The 24049-nt window shown below is 42.6% G+C and overlaps 2 protein-coding genes across 16 annotated transcripts in view; one reads left to right on the top strand and one right to left on the bottom strand.

Annotated features, from left to right (window-relative positions):
* LOC116723461 (heat shock 70 kDa protein 12A-like) overlaps positions 1 to 24049 on the top strand; it is a 276564-nt gene that overhangs the window by 100319 nt on the left and 152196 nt on the right. The window lies entirely within an intron of this gene.
* The window catches only part of ttn.1 (titin, tandem duplicate 1), a 156910-nt gene that overhangs the window by 21332 nt on the left and 111529 nt on the right, over positions 1 to 24049 (bottom strand). For all 15 annotated transcript variants that reach the window (XM_032568335.1, XM_032568338.1, XM_032568340.1 and 12 more), the window contains 12 exons: positions 23415 to 24002; positions 22971 to 23273; positions 5554 to 22857; positions 5164 to 5460; positions 4404 to 4991; positions 4005 to 4307; positions 3539 to 3835; positions 3175 to 3462; positions 2750 to 3055; positions 2290 to 2592; positions 1907 to 2212; positions 52 to 1815 (listed from right to left, as the gene is read on the bottom strand). In XM_032568335.1, coding sequence (XP_032424226.1) covers positions 52 to 1815; positions 1907 to 2212; positions 2290 to 2592; positions 2750 to 3055; positions 3175 to 3462; positions 3539 to 3835; positions 4005 to 4307; positions 4404 to 4991; positions 5164 to 5460; positions 5554 to 22857; positions 22971 to 23273; positions 23415 to 24002 — 22647 coding nt within the window. The remainder of the gene's footprint in view (positions 1 to 51; positions 1816 to 1906; positions 2213 to 2289; positions 2593 to 2749; positions 3056 to 3174; positions 3463 to 3538; positions 3836 to 4004; positions 4308 to 4403; positions 4992 to 5163; positions 5461 to 5553; positions 22858 to 22970; positions 23274 to 23414; positions 24003 to 24049) is intronic.

Raw genomic sequence — 24049 nt, 5'->3', positions numbered from 1 at the left:
AATTCCAACAAAAGGGATGTATAATTTTGTATTATTTTCACAAAGACTTACCAACAGGACTCACAGCCATTGTTGGCTTGCTTTCATCACTCATTCGGCTAAAGCCAGCATCATTTTGAGCATAGACTCTAAAAGAGTACTCAAGACCTTCTATGAGTTCCAAAATCCTGTAATCCATTTCTTTTATAAGAACAGTGTTCACTTTTTGCCACATGATGCTATTCTTTTCTTTTTTCTGCACATGGTATCCCTGGATGGGAGTTCCACCATCATAGATTGGTTTTTCCCACTGGATTGTCATGCCATCATTAGTAACATTATAAACAACTGGTTTTCCTGGTGGTCCTGGAGGTCTGAATTGGTGCTTAGCAATAACCATTTGTGAGATTAGAGGTTCACTCACACCATATCGGTTTTCAGCACACACTCTGAACTGGTATTGGACACCCTTGATCAAATTGGGGACTCTAAACTGAGTACTCTCAACATGGGAGGAAGCCATCTTCCAGTTAGATTGGGAGGTGTCACGTTTCTCCACTGTGTAACAAGTAATGGCTCCCCCACCATCATCATTAGGCTCATCCCAGGAGATCATGATATTGTCAGCTCTGACTTCATCCAGGCGAATGGGTCCAACTGGCTTTGATGGTGGACCAAGAGTAATGACAAAGATGTGGAAGGATTTCCTGTTGACCTTGTTGTCAAGACTCAGGGTGTATTTGCCTTCATTCTCCTTCTTTACATTCTTAATCATTAGAGTGGCTTTGTTTTCAGTTGTCTTAAATCGAACTTGGTCACTTTCCTTCAGAGGCAGACTGTCCTTTAACCACTGCACAGCAGGTCTAGGCTTGCCTCTGTATGGCAACTCAATATGCACATTATGACCCAAACGGACACTGAGGCTACCTCCTGGGTATTCTCTGAGGTCTGCCTCAGGAGTGATGATGTAGTCAATGACCTTGATAGGGCCATGCTCAACAAAATCACCCTGTCCCTTCTCATTTCTGGCTGCAACTCTGAAGAACACCTCAGAGTGCTCCTTGAGTTTCTTGACCTCAGATTCACATTGTCTGCTGACTCCTCCCATTGACCACTCCTCATCCTTCAGCTTTATCTCAATGACATAGTCAGAGATGATGCTGCCTCCATCATAATCAGGCTTTAGCCACTGTAGTGTCACAGAGGTCTTAGATGAATCTTTCATAGAAATTTCTTTGACTGGTCCTGGAGTTTCTGTAGCCTTGACAGGTTCCTGTGTTTCACATGGATCACCAATGCCATTCTCATTTTCTGCTAAGACGCGGAAGAAGAAAGTTGTCTTTTCTGAGAGATCTTCAATAGTGTATGTAGTATTTGTGCATTTGTTTGTCACTGCAGAGTATGATCTCTTAGAGGAGTCCCTCTTCTCAACAATGTAGTTTGTGATCTCAGCACCACCATCAAGAAGTGGAGGGTCCCAGCAGAGGGTGACTTTTCCACGGGTAACATCCTTCATAACCAAGTTTCTGCACTGAGCTGGGGTATCCTGTACCTTCACAGATAGAGATACTGTTTTTGGTTCTCCGACACCATTCTCTATCTTGACTGTGTACTTTCCAGTGTCAAGTCTGGTCACTTCACGCATGATGAGCACAGTTGTTGTGTCTGAGTGATGGAACTCATATTTGGGATTGCGATCTACGCATTCTTCTCCTTTGCTCCAGGAAGCAGTGGGAGCAGGTCTGCCCTTCAATGGAACAGACAACTCCACATCTTTACCAGCCTTGACAATATAGTGAGTTCTCATGGCAACATCTGAGTCAATCTGTGCTTCCTCTGTGAAGGGCATACAAATTTACAGTGTTACACAGATTGACAAAACACAAACAAGACATGTAAGCAATTTTCAATATTCTTTTTAAATTACCCAGGATATCTTTGGCCTGCACAGGCTCAGTCATCTCTAAAGGTTCTCCACGGCCAGCACAGTTCACAGCAGAGACTCTGAAGAAGTAGTTTGTATCTGGTTTTAGATTGTGAACTGTGTACTCTGTAGTCTTAACCTCACCCTTAGAAGTAACCATGGCCCAGTCTTTCTCTCCTTCAACAAGCTTCTCCACCATATAGCTGGTAACCTCACTACCTCCATCCCATTCAGGCTTAGACCAACCCAGGGTGATGGATGTCTTTGTTGAGTCCACAACCTTTAGCTTGCAAGGCTCATCTGGTGGATCTGTGAAATTAAAATCATTAGATTTTAATGAGTAGCTTAAGTCTGATGATTTGTTTTTAAAGTTATTTTTCACATACCAACTGGGTCAGCAGCCTTATAATAGTCTGACACATCAGAGAATGGTCCCTCCCCAGCTTTGTTAATGGCACAGACACGATATTGATACTCATTTCCTTCTGTCAGGTGGTACACCACCTGTTTGATGTCAGTAATAGGATCTTTATACACTCTGATCCAGCGCAAGCTCTTCTTATCCCGTCTCTCTAGATAATAGCCAATCACAGGGCTACCACCATCCACTCCAGGTTTGTCCCATTCTACTAGCATCGTGGTCTTGGTGGCCGTGTTTACTTCCGGAGTATGAGGCTGGCCAGGAGTTACTTTAGAAAAAGACAAAATTAAATATTAAGGCAAATGAAATGAAAATGACAGCCAATAATGAAATAAATGTGAGAATATACAGAAGAAAAAATAGGATACTTAGTAGTGACTGATGAGGAAAGGATTAACTTTATTGTAATAGAACAAAAAACTCACCAAAGGCATTCTTAGCGATGACCGGTTCAGACTCGAGTGGCTCTCCAACTCCAAATTTGTTAACTCCCATCACTCTGAAAACATACTCATTTCCACGCACCAATTTTCCGACTGTGATGTGTGTATTCTCATATCTATCTGAAACAGTTGACCAGACCACTCTGCTGGTTTCACGCTTCTCAACAACATAGTGGGTAACTTTGGAACCTCCCTGGTCAGACTCTGGAACTGGTTCCCAGCTGAAGATTATCCGGTCTGCTGTTATGGAGTTGAAATTGATAAGGCCAGAGGGGGGTCCAGGTTTGTCTAAAAAGAGAGTCAAAAGACACATGATCATCAACTGTATATCTCTGTATCAACCTCTGACAAACTGGATGATTCATAAAATAAGGAGATCTCAGCAGAAATTTAAGTGTTTAACGTACCAAGGATTTCAATCCTGATTGTAGCAGAAGCTGATCCCAAAACATTTTTGATCTTAATCTCATATGAGCCTGTGTCAAAGCGAGTTGCATCCTTAATCAGAACAGCGGAGGAGTCTGTTGTGCTTTCAACAGACACAGTAGAAGAGGTTATCAGCTCCTTTCCATCCTTGAGCCACACAATAGTTGGCAGAGGCTTGGCAATAATTCCTACTCTCAGTTTTACTGAAGCCCCAGCTTTATACTGGACCACATCCAGATACTCAGGAGGAAGATCAATAGCTGGGGCACCTATAAAAAATATTTGTAAATATCAATCACAGTTATCAACAAAACATAAATATGCAAAATTGAATCCATAACCTACCACATGCATCAACACAGGTGACGGGGCCAGCAATAAGAGAAGGGTTGCTGACAGATCCAACAGCATTCTTAGCATAAACTCTGAACTCATAAGATTCATCTTGAGTGAGTCCATATGCAGTGAAGCCCAATTCAATGATGTTTGTAAAGTTGGCTTTCACCCATCTGCCATTAGGAGCTTCCCTTCTCTCCACACTGTAGCCAGTTATCTTACTGCCTCCATCAAATGGTGGTTTCTGCCAAGTCAGGCTGACAGAGTTCTTTGTGACTTCTGTGACACGAACATTTGCTGGGGGCTCTACAACATCAATGTGGAAAACATCCAAGTCAAAGGAAGAAAAGGGATACATTAAAAGTAGCTTTGGATACTATGTGTATTAGAAATCTGCCAACCTAAGATATAAAATTATGTATACACTGAACATGTCTGATAAGGATAAAATTAAACTATGAAATTAAAGACTTACCACAGGCATCAATCGCAAGCACCTCTTCAGATGTCTTGCTCATCTTTCCGATACCAGCAGCATTTTCAGCTGCTACCTTGAATTCATAGATGAGGCCTGGACAGATATTTGTAACTCGCCACTGGTTTCCTGGTATTGCTGTTTTATTAACCTTCTGCCAGATGCTGCTGCTTCTCTCTTTCATTTGAAGGTGATATCCAATTACAGGGCTTCCGCCATCAGTGACTGGCTCATTCCAGCACACTGTCAAACTCTCTCTGGAAACAAAGCTAACCCATGGGGTGGATGGAGGACCCGGGATTACTGAAAGACACCAACATTTTGTTAAAGCAGTTAAGAAAGAATAATGAGTCATAAAATCAGATGAAAAATCTTTATTAAATTGACTCAATGACTTACTGTAAGGTAGTTGGATCATGACTGGTTTACTGTCAATGTGGTTGCTTAGACCATAGCGATTCTCGGCCTTGATTCTGAACTGATACTCCTCCCCCTTGGTTAGCTTATTCACCTTGATAGCACTCCTGGCGATGTTAGTTGACACCTCTACCCAAGCGGGAGTACTTGTTTCACGTTTCAGAACAACATAGTTGGTAACAGGACTTCCACCATCATATGCTGGAGGATCCCATTTTAGACATACTGTGGTCTCTCCAACCTCTCCAATCTGAACTGGACCAACGGGAGGTCCAGGTTTATCCAGCACAATGAAAATAAGAGAGATCTTGGTTGTTCCCCCTGCATTTGAGGCAGTGACTTCATATTTTCCAGCATCACTTGAAACGCTTTCACTTAGAGTTATAAGTAGGCTATCAGGAGTCACTTCTGTCAGAAGTCTCTTGGACCCTTTGATGACAACATTGTTTTTGGATATTGTCACCTTTGGCATGGGTTTTCCAGTAAGAGGAATCTCAAAAGTCAGGTCAGATCCTGCTTTTACATATACTGTATTCTTGGGGTAGTTCTTTAAGTCAAACTCTGGAGCCTCTGTTAAAAAAAACAATACAAGACTATCAAGATTGATAAAATATATCTTAAAATTAATACACACTTATCTGACTAAGCACCAAACTTTTAATATGTCTAAAATAGTGAAATTTACTAAAACAAAAAACAAATTACGTTTTTTTTTATTTTAAAATAAAGAAAGAAAATTTACCATGTATCTCCTTGACAATAACTGGAACAATCATCTCCTTAGGTTCACTGAGTCCAGCATGGTTTTCAGCACGAACTCTGAAGAAGTATTCAGCCCCTTCTCTGAGGCTCTTAATGATATGAGTCAAGGTCCTCACAGTTGCACATTTCACCCACTTGGTCTGACCCTTCTCTACAGCATCAATGAGGTAACCAGTGACCCTGCTTCCACCATCATATTCTGGTCTTGTCCAGGCAAGTGTAACACTGTCTTTAGTGACATTTGCAACTCCAAGTTTCAGTGGTGGACTTGGTACCTCTGCAAAAAACAATAAGACATTTGTGTTTAACTATGTTAGGATCTGTATCAAAGAATTATACAACTATCATTGATTATTCAGTCCTAGTATACCTGTAATCTTTGTTCCTCCCTTCGCCTCTTGAGGTGTACCCACTCCATTCTCATTTTCTGCTATAATTCTGAAGTAATAGACAGCACCCTCCTGCAAGTCTTCCACTTTATAGGTCAAAGAATGACAATTGCTCGTCACAGACACCCAGGCCTTCTTACTTGCCTCACGTTTCTCAACATGGTAGGCTTTTACTGCATCTCCACCATCATTTTCTGGAGCCTCCCACATCAGTGTTGCAGAATCTCTAGTCACAGATGAAACTTTGACATTGATTGGAGGTCCAGGAGAGTCAAGCACTTTCACTACCATGGGCAAAGTTGCTTTACCCAATGGTGATTCAATTGTGACACAGTACTCTCCAGAGTCATTCCTAGTTGACTTCTCAATAGTCAGCGACGTGCTGGATTCTGTTGCTTCAATGGTTCCTCTTACTGTTAGATCAACACCTTCTTTGCTCCATTGAACTGTTGGTGCTGGTTTTCCTTTGAATGGTGCACTAAGAGTGAATGACGTACCATGTTTTACAATGAGAACCTTGCGCATCTCAATATCAACATCAAATGATGGCTCTGCTGTTCTGTCTGCTGCTGCACCTGGATCTGAGTATGGGCTACGCACACTGCTGCCCACTTTATTTATTGCCTTTACACAGAATTCATACTCTACGTCTGTCTTTAATCCAGTGACTGTGAACTCCAAGCTTTTGGTAAGAGGTATTGCTTCAACCCATCTGGCTAGTTCTTCAGGTGACTCAGGTACTTCTTCCTCCTCATATTCCTCTTCATCCTCAATGTCTGGCTCTGGTTTGCGAATAAATTCTCTGTATTCTACACTATATCCTAAGATGGGAGCACCACCATCATTTGTTGGTGGCCTCCAGAGGATAGACACAGTGTCTTTGGTGGAATTTATAATTTTTGGCTTGGTTGGACGACAAGGAACAATCAGGGGATCTAGTGCTCTGAATGTTGCAGATGGTTCACTGGCAGGACTCAGGCCACCTGCATTTTCAGCATAGACTCTGAAGTCATACTCACAACCCCTGCGAAGTTTTGTCACCACCATGGTAACCTCTTTAACTAGATCTCTGTTCACACGGACCCAGCGCATGCCTGTCTTCTCACGACGTTCAATTACATATCCAGCAATGGGACTACCTCCATCATTGGCTGGCTTACACCATGTAAGGGTCATTGAATCTCCAGTTATGTCAGTGACATCAACACCTGCGGGAGCAGTTGGAATTGTGTATGGATCTGTAATTTTTATAACTTCACTCTCCAGAGCCTCCCCAATGCCATGCTTGTTAACAGCTAGAACTCTAAAGATATATTCATTACCCTTAAGCAGACCTGTCACTTTAAAGTAGGTCTTTGTGACATCGCCCTTTACCAATGTCCATGCCAAACGACTGGTCTCACGCTTCTCAACAACATAATGTGTGATTTTAGCACCACCAGTTTCCTGAGAAGGACCCCATGACAGAGTGCAGTCTTCAGCTGTAAGACCAGTGATCTGGAGAGGGCCTGCCGGGGGCCCTGGTTTATCGATTATCACACAATTAATTGGCATAGTAACTGTTCCCCCAATATTCTGGAGAGTTAGGACATACTGTCCAGAATCTCTTTTGACACAGTCCTTTATAACAACACAGGTGCTTGTATCTGTTGAAATAATCTGAATTCTGGCTCTCAGCTCAATCTCGTTGCCATCCTTTGTCCAGCAGATGACAGGGGCAGGACGTCCAGCAAGGTCAGCATTAATCTTCAGTGTTTCTCCTGCTTTCACAAACACAGTCTCTCTAAACTTGACATCCATCATGATGCGTGGTGGATCTACATCATCCTTGACAGTAATTGGGCCTGTATTGAATGATGAGATACTGAACTGTCCAGCAGCATTCTTTGCAATGACACGGAAATCATACTGGCTGTTCTCTGTAAGGCCTGTAGCATCATAGTAAGTCTCTGGCACATTGGTGAAGTTGCACCTGGTCCATCTACCCTCAGGAAGGTCTCTCCTCTCAATAATGTAGCCAGAAACCTTGGATCCGCCATCATACTCTGGTTTATCCCAAGATAATGAGACAGATGTTCTTGTAATAGCAGTAACCACAGGTGTGCCTGGAGGATCACATGGATCTCTTGCTGCAACAGGTTCACATGCCTTGCTGCATTTACCAATGCCAGCAATATTTTCTGCATAGGCACGATATTCATAGAGCATTCCCTCTTCAACGCCAGTGACTTTGTATTCTGTGTCTTTGATCATTCCTCTGTTCATCTTTGTCCAAAGAATGCTAGAACGCTCCTTCCTTTCTAAATGATAGCCCAGAACAGGACTACCACCATCACTGACTGGCTCATTCCAGGTCACCAACATATATGACTTAGTAGCCAGTTTGACAATAGGCGTTGATGGAGGTCCAGGTTGTTTGAAGTTATATTGAGCAGTAATTCCTGGAGAATCAAGGGAACTACTCTTTCCGTAACGGTTAACTGCATATATGCGGAACTGGTACTCTGCTCCATGTGTAAGGCGGCCAGCTTTGAAAGATGTTCTGGCAACATTACTTGCCACTATTTGCCACTCCTGTGTGTTTGTATCTCTCTTCTCCACAATATAGTTGCTGATGGAGCAGCCACCGTCATATTCTGGTGGGGACCAAGACAGTGTAATGCTGTCTGAAGTCACAGCATCCACCTTAATTCCTTTAGGTGGACCGGGTTTGTCCAGGACAACAACTCCAATACTAGCTGTTACTGTTCCAGCAGTGTTAGCCAAGGTGATCTCATACTTGCCAACATGTTCTCTGTTAGCTCCTTTAATAATAATTTTAGATGACGTTGCTGTATTTATGATTGTTATTGATGATGTTTGTTTCAAAGGAAGGCTATCCTTTTTCCATGATACAACAGGTTTTGGTCTGCCTCTCACAGGCACTTCAAGAGTTAGATCATCCCCAACCTTGACGCTATATGTTGTAAACAGTAAATTTATGGATGGTTCTATTGCAACATCTTTTGCCACCACTGGCAATCCAAGATCTTTTGGCTCACTCTTTCCCTTCTCATTTACTGCAACAACTCTGAAGAGATATGCTTCATTGGGATTCAGATTAGGAACAGTTGCTTCTGGTACTTTGACTGTACATGCTGTGCCCCACTTGTCACCACTCTTAGGTTTGAATTCTACATTGTAGCACATTACTTTGCTGCCACCATCATGAGCAGGCTTCTCCCAGGCCAGTGATGCACTGGTTTTTGTTACATCCACAAGAGTTACCTTGTTTGGTGGTTGAGGCACTTCAGACACTTTGGTTTCTTTAGTTTCAACTGCCTGTCCCTGACCATATGCATTGACAGCACATACTCTAAAATAGAATATTCCACCTTCAGGGAGGTCTTCAATTTTAAATGAGTTGGCAGTACAATTGCTTGTGATAGTAGTATAGGCCTTTCTCACAGATTCCCTTTTCTCTACAATATAGTTTGTAATTTTTGCACCACCATCATTGAGTGGTGTGTCCCAGGCAAGAGTTACTGAATCTTTCTTGAGCTCCTTAACAGTGAAGTTTTGTGGTGCACTTGGTGTATCCAAAATTCTTACTGAAATAACTGCAGATTTTGTACCACTGCTGTTCTCCAGTGTTAAAGAATATTTCCCACTGTCAAAGCGGTTAACATTGTCAATGACAAGCATGGTGTATGAAGTAGTAGTGTCAATTGCAGCATGCTCTGTTAAAGTGCTCTCAAGTTTCTCCCATTTCACAGAAGGTTCAGGTCTCCCTCTAATAGGGACAAACAAGCGCAGAGTTCCACCAGCCCGTACAGACACCACCTTTCTGAGGTCTGCATCCAACTCCATCTCTGGTGGATCTGCTCTGTCAGAAGTTAATACTGTGCCATGGAAATTGGCTGCTTCCCCAACTCCTTCTGAGTTAATGGCACAAACACGGAACTGATACTCTCCACCATCCTTCAGGTCTGTGATAGTGAGTTTAGTGACCTGAATACCTGTTGGTGGAGTACACATGGTCCATTCTTTTTCAACTGGTGCTTGTACTGCTGGTGCTACTTCTGCTTCTTCAGTTAATTCTGGTTGTGGTGTATACTCCCTCATTTCAACAATGTATCCCTTGATGTAGGCTCCACCATCAAAGTCAGGTTTACCCCATGAGAGGGACACAGAAGACTTTGTGTAATCTGTCACCTTAGCGTGGCGTGGAGGTCCAGGTGGTGTTGTAGCATCACATGCTCTATAGAAAAGGGATAATTCACTGAGGTCTCCTATTCCAGTCTCATTTTCAGCAGCAACACGGAACTCATAAAAGTGGTCTGGCATAAGACCTGTGACCTTGAAGTTTGTTTCTGTCAACTTTTGCCTGTTGCATTTTGTCCACCTCACACTATCTTTGTCACGCTTTTCAAGATGGTAAGCTTGGATGTCAACTCCACCTGTGTTTTCTGGAGCTGTCCAAGACAGAACCATGGAGTCCCTCGTGATTTGACTTGCTTCAGGAGTTCCAGGAGCACTTGGTGGCTTGTAAGGATTGCGTGCAATAATAGGTTCACTCTGAAGGCAATCACCAGCCCCATATTTGTTCACTGCCCTGACTCTGAAAATGTACTCATTTCCTGAAAGCAAATTTTTTACTTTATGGTACAGGCTTTTTACATCTGGTGCAACTACAGTCCAAGACAACCTGCTGGTTTCTCTCTTCTCTAAAACATAGTGACTGATGCTAGCTCCACCATCCAGAGCTGGTTCAGACCAGGCAAGGATGCACCTATCAGCCATGATTTCAGACACTTTAATGGGACCAATTGGTGGACCTGGTTTGTCGAGAACTTTAACAGTGATGGGGAAGGTTTTTGTACCACCAATGTTTTTGAGAACAAGGTCATAGTGGCCACTATCTAGTTTGGTAACATCCTTTATGGTCATAGCTGCACATTTGTGTGTAGTTTTAACTTCAATGCGCAAGGCTTTCTCCATTTCTTTGCCCTCTTTAAGCCACACAACCTCAGGTTGTGGAGTTCCATAAATGTCTGCATCGAAAAGCAAACTCTCCCCAGCACAAACAACAATTATATCCTTGTATTTGGGGTCCATTGAGGCCCTTGGTGCTTCAATGTCATCTGTGGCAGTGATAGGTCCAGAGCTATCTGATGGCCCACTGAAGACTCCAGCAGCATTTCTTGCAATAACTCTAAATTCATATTGCTCACTCTCTGTCAGACCAGTCACTGTGTACTCTGTCTCAATTATATTAGTAAAGTTGGATCTTACCCAGCGACCATCAGGGGAGGAGAGGTCTTTTCTTTCTACAATGTATCCATTTATTTTACTACCACCATCATACTGAGGTTTGGTCCACTGAATTTTAATTTGACTTTTAGTAATATATACAGCTTCTGGAGCACCAGGAGGATCACATGGGTCACGAGCAACAAAGGACTCAGATACTTTACTGCATCGTCCAATGCCAACAATATTTTCAGCATAAACTCTGAATTCATAACCAATGCCTTCTTCAAGATTGCAGATCTTGAATTGAGTATCTGTAATTCGAGTTTTGTTTAGTTTGTTCCAGAGGATGCTGCTTCTCTCTTTACTTTCAAGATGGTAACCAATCACTGCACTCCCACCATCAGTAACTGGCTCATTCCATTCAATGATCATCATTTCCTTAGTTGCATATTTAACATATGGTGTACCAGGAGGCCCAGGTGGTTTGTAAGGATACTGCACTACAATGGTCTTGGAGTCTAGAGATGCACTCTTTCCATATCTGTTTTCTGCTATAATTCTAAACTGATATTCTGCTCCAGTTTTCAGCTTTGTCACCTTAAAAGCTGTTCTAGCCAGCTGTGTAACAACTGGCTGCCATGTTGTGGTTGTGGTATCTCTCTTTTCTACTATGTAGTTCTTAACTTGACAACCACCAGTGTACGCTGGGGGCTCCCAAGATAGATGGACAAAAGTGTTGCTTACTTCCACCACTTTAACTGGACCTTTCGGTGGGCCAGGCTTGTCGAGGATAATAATAGTCACATCTTCTGTGATGGTGCTGACAGTGCTTGTTGCAGTAATAGAATATTTGCCAAAGTCTTCCTTACATGCCTCCGTAATCTGAATTCCAGTTGTTAATGGAGTGTTAAAAACATTAACTCTAGAGGTCACCTTTAAAGCCTGACCATCCTTTGCCCAGCTGATTTTAGGTTTGGGCCTTCCAAGTACAGGGAATTCCAGTTTAAGATCTTTTCCAGCTAACACATTGTAGGTATTAAATTGCATCTTGATGCTTGGTTCTATGGTCATGTCATTTGCAATCACTGGTGCAGCAAGTGCCTTTGGCTCACTCTTTCCTTTCTCATTGTAAGCAATGATCCGGAATAAGTATTCTATGCCTGCCGTCAGACCTGTAACAGTTCCTTCACAAGTCTTTGGGTTTCCTGCAACTCCCCACTTATCTGTGCCCTTAGGCTGCATCTCAATCAGGTAACCACCAATCCTACTGCCACCGTCATGTTCAGGTTTCTCCCAGGCCAGTGTAGCACTGGTTTTTGTGACATCTGTAAGAAACACTTTTCCAACAGGCAGTGGCACTTCAGAGGCTTTTGAAGCAGTTTTTGTCTCTACACACAGACCAATTCCATAATCATTCTCAGCCATGACTCTGAAGTAGTACATAGCTCCTTCAATTAAATTGTCAACTTTAAATGTGGTCTTGGTGCATTTTGTGGACACATTTGCGTAAGCCTTCCTTGTTGATTCTCGCTTATCAATGACATAGTTCTTGATTTTCGAACCTCCATCAATTGCTGGTGCATCCCATACAAGTGTAACAGAATCCTTTTTGATGTCTTTAACCACAAGGTTCTGTGGAGCCCCAGGCGTGTCAAGGACTTTTACTGAAACAAACTCAGAGACTGAGCCACTACTATTTGTCAGGCTTAGGGTGTATTTTCCTGAGTCATGTCTGTCAGAACTGTCAATAGAGAGCTGTGTGAAGTTCACAGCTTTCTCAACCACAGCTTTTTCAGAAAGGTCTCCATCATCCTTTGTCCATTTAATCTCAGGTGTTGGCCTGCCCTTGAAAGGAATATAGATTCTAACAGATCCACCAGCTTTTACAGTGATGCCTTTTCTCAGCTCGGAGTCAAGATAAATTTGTGGTGGATCCATCCTTTCCTCTGGCTTTGCCGTTCCAGAAAGAACAACTGGTTCACCAACTCCCATTTTGTTCAAAGCACACACTTGAATTTTGTATTCCTGGCCCTCAGTAAGTTTAGGAATTTCATATTTGTTGACACGGAGACCAGTAGGGGGTGTAACCATCTTCCATTCTTCCTCTTCAGCTTTGCATACTTCAACAATGTATCCTTGGATGGTACTACCACCATCAGACAGAGGTTTTCCCCAAGAAACTGTGATGGAGGTTTTTGTAGAGTCAATTACATTGACATATGCTGGGGCACCAGGTTTGTACTTGGGGTCAGATGCTTTGTAGTATGAACTAGGAAGGCTTGGTTCTCCTGGACCAACAATATTCTCAGCAGATACTCTGAACTCATACTCATGACCTGTGGTTAGGCCTGTAACTCTATATGACAAATCAATTATTTTTTGTCTGTTACATCTGGTCCACTTGATTCCAGCCCTGTCCTTCTTTTCAATTATATAACCTATAATCTCGGTGCCACCATCAGTCTCAGGGGCAGACCAAGTTATTGTTATGCCATCATGGGTAATGTTGAATATGTCTTCAATGTGAGGTGAACCAGGTGGAACAAAAGGATTCTTCATAGTAACTGCAGCAGATTCCAGTGCCTCACTGATTCCATGGCTGTTAACTGCCATTACACGGAACATATATTCATTGCCCTCTAGTAATTTAGTAACTTTGTAGCATGTGGTGTTACAGGTAGTAGAAACAACAGTCCAAGCTAGGCGACTTGTCTCTCTCCTCTCAATGATGTAATGGGTAATAGGATTACCTCCATCATGTAGTGGTGCCCGCCATGCCAGTGTGCATCTATCCTCAGCTACTCCAGTGACATGGAGAGGCCCTTCACATGTACTAGGTCTATCCATTACCAAAACCTTAAATGGAACAGTTTCACTGCCAGCCTCATTTGTCAGCAGAAGTGTGTAAATTCCACCATCAACTCTAACACAGTCCTTAACAATGATCATTCCATGATTTTCTGTGTTTTTGATCTCTAGTCTGATTGTATTCTCAACTGGCTTTTCATCCTTGAACCACTGGACCGAAGGAAGTGGCTTGCCACGGACATCTGCATCCAACCGGAATGTCTCTCCAGCATTTACGATAACAGTCTTGGTAAAAGCAGGGTCAATTGAGTATTTAGGAGACTCGACCTTGTCACTTGCTGTTATAGGTCCACTGTTGTATGATGGCTTGCTGACTGTTCCAACTGAATTTTTAGCAAAGACTCTAAAGTCATACTGTGCATTTTCTGTGAGACCAGAAACAGTAAACTGAGTCTCAATCACATTCGTGAAGTTTGCCCTTACCCACCTGCCTTCTGGCAGATCACGTTTTTCTATAATGTAGCCAGTAATATTACTGCCTCCATCATATTCTGGTTTAGTCCACTGAATGACAATTGTATCCTTGGTCACATGGACAGCTTCTGGTGTGCCAGGGGGATCACATGGGTCCCGAGCAACACAACCCTCTGAAATCTTACTGCTTCTTCCAATGCCAACAATATTTTCAGCATAGACCCTGTATTCATATTCTATACCCTCCTCCAATGGATGACTCTTGAAACTAGTCTCATGAATAAGTGTCTTATTGATCTTGACCCAGAGAATACTATTCCTCTCCTTTCTTTCAAGATGGTATCCAAGAACAGAACTTCCTCCATCTATTATAGGTTCATGCCACTCAACAATTTGGTGGTCTCTGGAGAGAGAAGTAATAAAGGGAGTTCCTGGTGGGCCTGGCTCTCTGTAAGGATATTGAGCCACTACAGCTGATGAATCTAGACCTTGACTTTTTCCATAGCGATTCTGGGCAATGATCCTAAACTGGTACTCAGCTCCCGTCTTTAGTCTAGTAACCTTGATGGTTGTTCTAGCACAGTTGGTGGTCACATTCTCCCATGTTGTTGTGGTAGTATCTCTTTTTTGTACAATGTAGTTTGAGATTTGGCACCCACCAATATGTTTTGGTGGGTTCCATGAAATTGTGACACTCTGTGTTGTGATTTCATCAAACCTCACTGGACCAGATGGAGGTCCAGGTTTGTCCAGAACAATTATTTCGATTGCACTTTCCTTCTTTCCTGCTGAGTTAGTGGCAGTTATAGTATACATACCAATATCGTCACTTGTCGCCTCCTTAATGCTTAGAGTTGTATGTGTAGTTGTATTGTGAATATTTACTCTGGTGGTAAACTTCAATGGGGCTCCATCCTTCGTCCATGCAATTGTTGGCTTAGGGCGACCAAAGATGGGAATATCAACATTCATGTCTTTGCCAACATGAACACTGTAGCTGCTGAATGCAGGCCGGATATCCGGCTCAAATACCAGATCCTTGGTCATCACTGGACCAGCAAGGGCTTTTGGGTCACTCTTTCCTTTGTCATTGATTGCAGTAACTCTAAACAGATATTCCTGTCCTGGATTCAGATTGGACACTGTAGTCTCCATAGTCTTAAATGTATTTACACCAGACCATTTGTCCTGGCCCTTCAACTGTACCTCAAGCAGATATTGTTGAACTCTGCTTCCACCATCATATTCTGGCCTATCCCATGCCAGAGAGATGCTTGTTTTTGTCTGATCTGTAACAGTCAAACTTTTTGGAGACTGAGGCACTTCTGAAACCTTAAGAGGGTCTACTGTTGCTGCAGGCAAGCCAACACCAAAAGTATTTTCAGCTAGGACTCTGAAATAGTAACTACAGCCTTCTTGAAGGGGTTCAATCTTACATGAAAGAGCATGACAATTTGTCACAACAGCAGCATAGGTTTTACGTGTGCTTTCTCTCTTTTCAATAATGTAGTTCTTAATCTTGGATCCACCATCTAAAAGAGGTGGCTCCCATGCCAGTGTCACTGACTGATTTGTAATTTCTTTCACTTTAAGAGCAACCGGGGCGCTGGGTGTATCTAGAACACGGACGACAACAAATGCAGACTTGGTACCACTGGAGTTCTGAGCAGTAACTGTATATTTTCCACTGTCATTTCTGCTCATTTTATCAATTACAAGGGATGTATAACTGCTGGTTATTTCAACCTGAGCAGTTTCTTTGAGAGCCTCTTCATCTTTGTCCCATTTAATGGTAGGAATGGGTCTTCCTTTAATGGGGATAAACAATCTAAGGGAAGCACCAGCTTTGATGGACACAATCTTTCTAAGTTCTGGGTCAATGTCAAGGTCTGGCTCTTCTGTCCTGTCCTGCACAACCACAGCTCCAGAGAGATCAGCATGCTCACCAACTCCTACCTTGTTGATAGCACACACTCTAAACTTGTACGTTTGGTTTTCCTTCAGATTTCCAACTTCAAATTTAGTTGTCTTCACACCTGTCGGGGGTGTGCATATTATCCAATTCTCAGCAGGTACATCTGTGGCAGAGGCTGATGCATCTGGTGCTTCAGGTTGCACCACTGGTTCTGTGGCAATGCAACACTCAACAATATACGCCTGAATCTCACAGCCTCCATCACATACAGGCTTTCCCCAGGACAAAAGTACTGATGATTTTGTTGTGTCAGTGACCTTGGGATTTTGTGGTGGGCCTGGTCGGAATATGGGATCAAGAGCTTTGTAGAAAACAGTTGAGGTGCTTGGCTCACCAACACCCACAGCATTTTCAGCAGCAACTCTAAATTCATAAATATGGCTTTCCAGTAAGCCAGTTACTTTAAAGGTCAGATCTGTAACTGTTTGCCTATTGCATCTTGTCCATCTCACTCCCTCTTTGTCATGTTTCTCAATTATGTATCCAGTAATGGGACTACCACCATCTTCAGAAGGAACCTCCCAGCTGAGCACCATCGAATCCTTTTTGACATTGGAAACGTCTACATTCTTTGGTGTTCCAGGTAGGACAAATGGATCTTTAATTAGAACAGGAGCAGACTCAAGTGGTGCACCCACTCCAAACTGGTTGACTGCATGAACTCTGAAGATATATTCATCTCCTTCAAGAAGTTTATTTACTTTGAGACAAACATTCTTTACTTTTGGATCAACAACAGTCCAGACAAGCCGACTTGTCTCTCTTCTCTCAACAATATAGTGAGATATTTTGCTGCCACCATCCTGAAGTGGTGGTTTCCAAGCAAGAGAGCAATGATCTTTGGCGATGCCTGTAACAATAAGAGGTCCTTGTGGTTCCCCAGGTTTATCAAGGACAACAACGTTGACTTGGGTAGCCTTTTCTCCTCCAGGATTTTTCAGCAACAGTGTGTATTGTCCTCCATCTGAAAGTTTAGATTCCTTTACAGATATGTAAGCTTTAGTGGGTGTGTTCTTAATTTCTCTATGAATTGTATTGCCAAGCTCCTGTTCTCCCTTCAGCCAGTGAATGGAGGGCAATGGTTTGCCATGAACATCAGCATCAATTTTGAAGTTGTCTCCAGAATTAACCACAAGAGTCTGTGTATATTCCGGGTCAATGCTGATGCGTGGTGGTTCAATCTCATCCCTGGCGGTTATAGGGCCAGTGCTGTATGAGGGTAAACTGAAAACACCAGCAGCATTTCTAGCAATAACCCGAAACTCATATTGGTTATCTTGCACAAGTCCAGTTGCAACATATTCTGTCTCAATCACATTTGTGAAATTGGCCTTCAACCAACGACCCTCAGGAAGTTCCTTCTTTTCAACAATATAACCAGTTACCTTTGCACCACCATCATATTCAGGCTTGGTCCAAACAATTGTTATGGAGTCTTTTGTGATCTTTGTTGCTTCTGGAGTGCCAGGAGGATCACAAGGATCTCTTGCAATATGCCCTTCAGACACTTTGCTTGCTTTGCCTATTCCTACAATGTTTTCTGCATAAACTCTGTATTCATACTCCATTCCTGGTTCTAGACCTGTCGTTTTAAATGTTTGGTCAGTAATGAGAGACTTGTTTAGTTTGACCCATAAGATGCTATTTCTCTCTTTACGTTCAAGATGATAGCCTAAGATAGTAGTTCCACCATCATTCACAGGCTCATTCCAGGCTACAACCATGCTGTCCTTAGAACAGGCTGCAATGTTTGGTGTTCCCGGTGGTCCTGGGAGCTTGTATGGGTACTGAGCAACAATACATTCTGAAGAAAGAGCTGGGCCTTTTCCATATCTGTTTTCAGCCACAATCCTAAACTGATATTCAGAGCCAGTCTTAAGTCTGCCTGCCTTAATTTTTGTTCTTGCTAGATTGTGAGTTACAACCATCCAGTTCGTTGTGGATGTGTCCCTTTTCTCCACGACATAGTTTTTAATGGTGCATCCACCATCATATTCAGGTGGATTCCAGGAGATTGTTATACTATCAGAAGTAACTTCCTCTACCTTAACTGGCCCTCTGGGCTGGCCAGGTTTGTCTAGAACAACAATACCAATATTTACTTTTGTTTCTCCAGCAGTATTGCCAAGAGTAATAGTGTATTGGCCAACATCATCTTTAGCTGCCTCTTTAATGTTGAGGTCCAGCATTGTGTCTGATGCACCAAAGTTGACCCTGGTAGTTCTTTTCAGAGGCTGACCATCTTTTACCCAGGTAACAGCTGCTTTGGGTCGTGCCACATATGGAACCTCCACTGTCAAGTCTTCTCCTGCCAACACACTAAATGTATTGAACAACATTTTAGCAACTGGAGCAATGATGAGATCTTTGACTATCACAGGGACGCCAATTTGACGAGGATCACTAGTTCCTTTCTCATTCTTTGCTGCTACACGGAACATATACTCTTCCCCTGCATTTAGTCCACTTATAGTAGCTTCTGTGTCTTTCACAATCATAGCCTGGGTCCACTTATCCACACCCTTAGGCTGAATCTCAACAACATAACAGCCTATTCTGCTGCCACCATCATGTTCTGGTTTTTCCCATGATAGAGTTACACTGTTTTTAGTGACATCTTTAAGAGTGATTTTACCAGGTGGCTGTGGCTTCTCAGACACTTTAACTGATTCAGGCATTTCGATGGGCAAGCCAATGCCATATTCATTTTCAGCTAAAACTCTAAAATAATAATTGCAGCCTTCCAGAAGTTGGTCAACTGTAAAGGAAGTACTATGGCAAGTGGCTTTAACTGTGGCATATGCTTTCCGTGTTGACTCACGCTTTTCAACTATATAATTCTTAATTTTGACTCCTCCGTCGTTCATTGGTGGATCCCATGTTAATGTGACAGCTTCGTTTGTGACAGAGGTAATTTTTAGATTTTGTGGCGCACTTGGTGTATCAAGAACCCTTACCTGAACTGTCACAGTTTTGGAACCAGAGCTGTTTTCAATTGTGAGGTTATATTTTCCACTGTCAAATCTGTTTACATTTTCAATTACAAGTGATGTGTATGATGACGTGCTGTCAATGGTTGCTCTCTCTAAAGGCTCACCATCACCTTTAGACCACTTAGCTTGAGGAGCTGGTCTGCCTCTTATTGGAACAAACAGTCTAAGTGTGCAGCAAGCTCGTAGACTGACTACTTTGCGGAGCTCAGCATCCAGGTCCATCTCAGCAGGAAGGAGTCTATCCTCAGCTTTTGGATTTTCAGGAATAAATGCTGCTTCTCCAACTCCTTCGCTATTCATGGCGGAAATACTAATCTTATACTCCTGGTTTTCTTTAAGATTAGTGAGGGTAAATGAAGTTGCGAGAAGACCTTCCTTAGGAGTAACAATGGTCCATTCCTCCTCTTCTTCTTTTTCACATGGGATGCATCTCTCAACAATGTAACCAGTGATTTCAGAGCCACCACTATATACAGGTTTGTTCCAGGCAACAGTAATTGAGGATTTGGTCGTGTCCAGGATTCTGGGGTTACATGGAGCTCCTGGCTTGTACAGCCCATCAGTGGCTCTATAAAATAGACTGGGCACACTTGGTATACTCACTCCAGCAGCATTCTCAGCAAATATTCTAAATTCATATTCATGTCCTGTAGTAAGCCCAGTTGCCTTGAACTGTAGGTCCTTAACTTTTCTTATATTGCATTTAACCCATCGAAGGCCAGCTCTGTCTTTCCTTTCAATACTGTAGTTGGTGATGGGAGTTCCACCATCATTCTTAGGTGCTTGCCACATGACAACCATCGAATCTTTAGTAATAGCTGTCACCTCAGGGTTTTCTGGGGGGTCAGGTTTCACATATGGGTTGTCTGCAATAGTGGGTTCTGATTCAAGAGATTCTCCAAAACCATATTTGTTCACAGCCATTACTCTGAATATATATTCATTTCCTTTGAGTAGCTTAGTTACTTTGTGCTGGGTAACTTGCAAACCTGAAATTACATTGGTCCAAACCAGTCGACTTGATTCGCGTTTCTCAACTACATATCCTTCGATTTTGGCACCACCATCATCCGCTGGTGGAGCCCACGTAAGTACACAGTTGTCAGCAGTTACATCAGACACTTTCAGAGGGCCAATTGGTGGTCCAGGTCTGTCAAGCACTTTTACGTTAAAGACATGTTTTGCAAATCCACCAACATTTGTAGCAGTCAACACAAATTCACCTCCATCTGATCTAACAGAGTCCTTGTTAGTCAGAATAGTTGTCAGTTCAGTAAACCTAACCTCCAGTTTCATTGTGTTCTCAACTTCCTTTCCATCTTTTGTCCAAGCCATAGATGGGATTGGCTGACCAGCAATATCAGCTTCAAGCTTAAAAGACTCTCCTGCTTTCAAAAGAACTGTGTCCTTAAAGATGGCATCGACCATAATACGTGGCTCAATTATGTTATCTTTACATGTAATTGGGTCAGATGGTTCGGATGGTATGCTCACAGCTCCTGCTGAGTTTCTGGCTATGACACGGAACTCATATGAGATGTCCTGAGTGAGTCCACTGACAGTGAATGCCGTTTCAATAATGTTGGTAAAGTTAGCTCTGGTCCAACGACCAGCAGGCAATTCTCTTTTTTCTACTGTATAACCAGTGATCTTAAAGCCGCCATCATAGGCAGGCTTTGTCCACTGAACTGTGATGGCGTTCTTGTTAACAAAAATTGGCACAGGCTGACCTGGTGGATCCACAGGGTCCAAGGCTAGTATTGGCTCTGAAGCTTTACTGGGTTTACCAATTCCAGCCATGTTTTCAGCCATGACACGGAATTCATAGGCAACTCCGTCTTCAAGCCCTGTTGACTTAAAAACATTGCCTTTCACAAGACTATTGCTGATCCTATGCCATATAATGCCACTTCTTTCCTTCCTCTCAACATGATAACCAATAACTTCATTTCCACCATCAGAGACAGGTTCATTCCAGCCAATTGTTATTGAGTCTTTGGTGAACGCAACTACACTGGGAGTTCCTGGTGGCCCAGGTACTTTGAATGGATAGGCAGCAACCACTGCCTCTGAGGTGATGGGAGGTCCAACACCATATCTATTTTTAGCTTTTATTCTAAACTGGTACTCTGATCCAGTGGTTAGTCGAATAGCTTTAAATACTGTGCGAATAACAGTAGATGAAAGTTCAGTCCATGTTTGGGAAGTGGTGTCTCTAATTTCAACCACATAGTTATTAATTGGAATTCCTCCATCATTCTCAGGAGCATCCCAAGAAAAGATACAATAGGTGCGTGATATTTCCACAATCTTCACTGGTCCTTTTGGTGGCCCAGGTATATCATGCACTTTGATGATTATGTTCTCTGTCACAGATCCAACAATGTTCTTGGCTGTCATGGTGTAAACACCACTGTCAGCTCTAGTGCATTCACTGATGCTGATAATAACAGTAGCTGCAGTAGTTTCTACATTGATTCTTTGGGTGAGTTTTAGGGCTGCTCCATCTTTCTGCCAAGAAATTGTTGGTCTAGGACGCCCCATAACTGGAATTTCAACCTTAATGTCATCCCCTGCTTTGGCAATAACAGTCTTCTGACATACACCACGTAAGTCAAACTCAGGAAGTGATGTAGAATCTTTGACAATAATGGGCTTGCTCTCACGTGGAGCACTTCTGCCAGATTGATTGACAGCCATGACATGGAAAATATATTCCTCATTTTCATTAAGGTTCTTCACTGTGAAGTCCATGGTCTTCACTGTTGTAACATGCGCCCACTGGTCTGTTCCCTTCTTCTTGGCTTCTAGAACATATCCTGAAATTCTGCTTCCACCATCATGTTTGGGTTTGGTCCATGCCAGGCTCACAGAGTTCTTTGTTATGTCAGTGGGAATAATGCTTTCTGGAGGCGTAGGTGTTTGAGATGCACGAATTGGATCAGTAGTTTCAACTGCCTCTCCAATGCCAAACTCATTCTCAGCAGACACTCTGAAGTAGTACTCACAGCCTTCCCCTAAGTCACCAATTCTGACTGATGTTGTGGGGCACTTTGTAATTGCAGTAGCAAAAGCCTTGCGTGTTGATTCTCTTTTCTCAATTATGTAATTTGTGATTTTGGCTCCTCCGTCAATTAAAGGAATATCCCACTGAAGTGTAATACTTTCTTTGTCTATCTTTACTGGTTTGAGGTTAAGAGGAGGTCCAGGTGAATCCAAAACTCTCACATGAATGTCAGCACTTTTCTTTCCAGCAGAGTTTTCAAGGGTAATCTCATATTTGCCAGCATCAACCCTTGAACTCTCAGGAATAAGTAGCATCGTGAAAGATTCAGTGCTATCAATGACTGCACGTGGAACAGGGCCACCCTCTTTACTCCAAGTGACTTTGGGAGCAGGTCTACCTTTGATTGGCACAAAGAGACGGACGGAGCAACCAGCTCTAACAACAAGGGTTCTCCTCAGCTCAATATCCAACTCTAAATCAGGCTCGGCAGCATGTTCTACAATTTGAACCAATTCCTGGGTTTCACCAGGTTCACCAGCTCCTTTGGCATTTACAGCACTAATCCTGAAATGGTACTTGGCACCAGTTTCCAAGCCAGGGACAACAAACTCTGTGATTCTGAGTGGTGACGAAGGGGTATCCTTAATCCATTCTTCTGTTCCCTCTTTTCTGTGCTCAATTACATATCCAATGACTTCAAGCCCACCATTATCCAGAGGTTTCCCCCAGTTCAGTGTAGCAGTAGTTTTGGTTGTGTCTGTTACTCTTGGATTGACAGGAGGTCCTGGAACATCTGGCAGAAAGACAGAGGTTACAATTTGTTAACAAAAAAATCAGCAAGAACTACAAATATATATAAACATTTTTTTTCTAGTCATGAAAATACTCTAAGTTGTTTTTACTTACAGGCAGCAACTATTGTTTTGACAGGCATAGATGGCTCACTTGGCTCTCCAAAACCAGCTCTGTTCTCAGCAAGAACACGGAACTCATATTCAACATCCTCAGTGAGTCCAGTGACTTCAAAACTGAGCTCAGCAATGGTTTTCTTGGATGCCCTAACCCAGCGCATCGCTTTCTTTTCTTTTTTCTCAATACTATAGCCAATAATGTCACTTCCTCCATCTTCAGCAGGTCTTCTCCAAGTCAAAGTTACTGAATGTCCATCAACTTTCTCAACTTCAGGTTTAGATGGCGGACCAGGGGGACCTAAAAAGAAGAGAATAAAAAACAAAGCAATAATGCAATGTTATTTAATTTGAAATGCAATAATATATATAGACAGTTATACATATAGATGAACAGCAGATAAAAGATTACAACCTGAATAAAGAAACTAATTGTACATACCAAATCTGTCAACCATCTTGACAGCTTCAGAATGAGATGGCTCACTAGCTCCATACTGGTTCACAGCAGAGACTCTGAAGAAATATTCATTGCCCTGAATGAGTTTGTTGGCCACATAGTGACAGTCAATGACGTTCTCTTCCAGGACTGTCCAGAGCAGACGGCTAGTTTCCCTCTTTTCCAGGGTGTAATATTTGATAGGAGAGCCTCCATCCGCTGTAGGGGCTGTCCAAGTAAGAATCACCTTTTCAGAGGATACACCACTACATTCAATGGGTCCAGGAGCACTAGGAACATCCAGAACTTTGACCTTGACAGTTTCCTCGTTTACACCAAAGGGATTGGTGGCTGTGATGATATATTCTCCAGAGTCCTTTCTGCTAGCATATTTTACAGATAAAGTGGATGATGTTGGAGTGGTTTCAATTTGAACTAGGTCAGAGGGTTTGAAGTATTTTCCTCCCTTTGACCAGAATGAGGTTGGTGCAGGTTTTCCTAAAATGCTTGTTGCAGTCACAACAATCGTATCACCTGCCCTGACAGTCAGACCTTCCTTTACTTGAGCATCAATGATAATGGTTGGTGCAGCTGTTGGAAAAAATGAGATACATTTAACCTATCATGCCCTAATCTGC

This window comes from Xiphophorus hellerii, chromosome 7 (assembly GCF_003331165.1).
Source record: "Xiphophorus hellerii strain 12219 chromosome 7, Xiphophorus_hellerii-4.1, whole genome shotgun sequence".
Taxonomy (NCBI): domain Eukaryota; kingdom Metazoa; phylum Chordata; class Actinopteri; order Cyprinodontiformes; family Poeciliidae; genus Xiphophorus; species Xiphophorus hellerii.
Note: the sequence above shows the minus strand (reverse complement) of the source record. Positions and strands in the feature narration are given on the sequence as shown.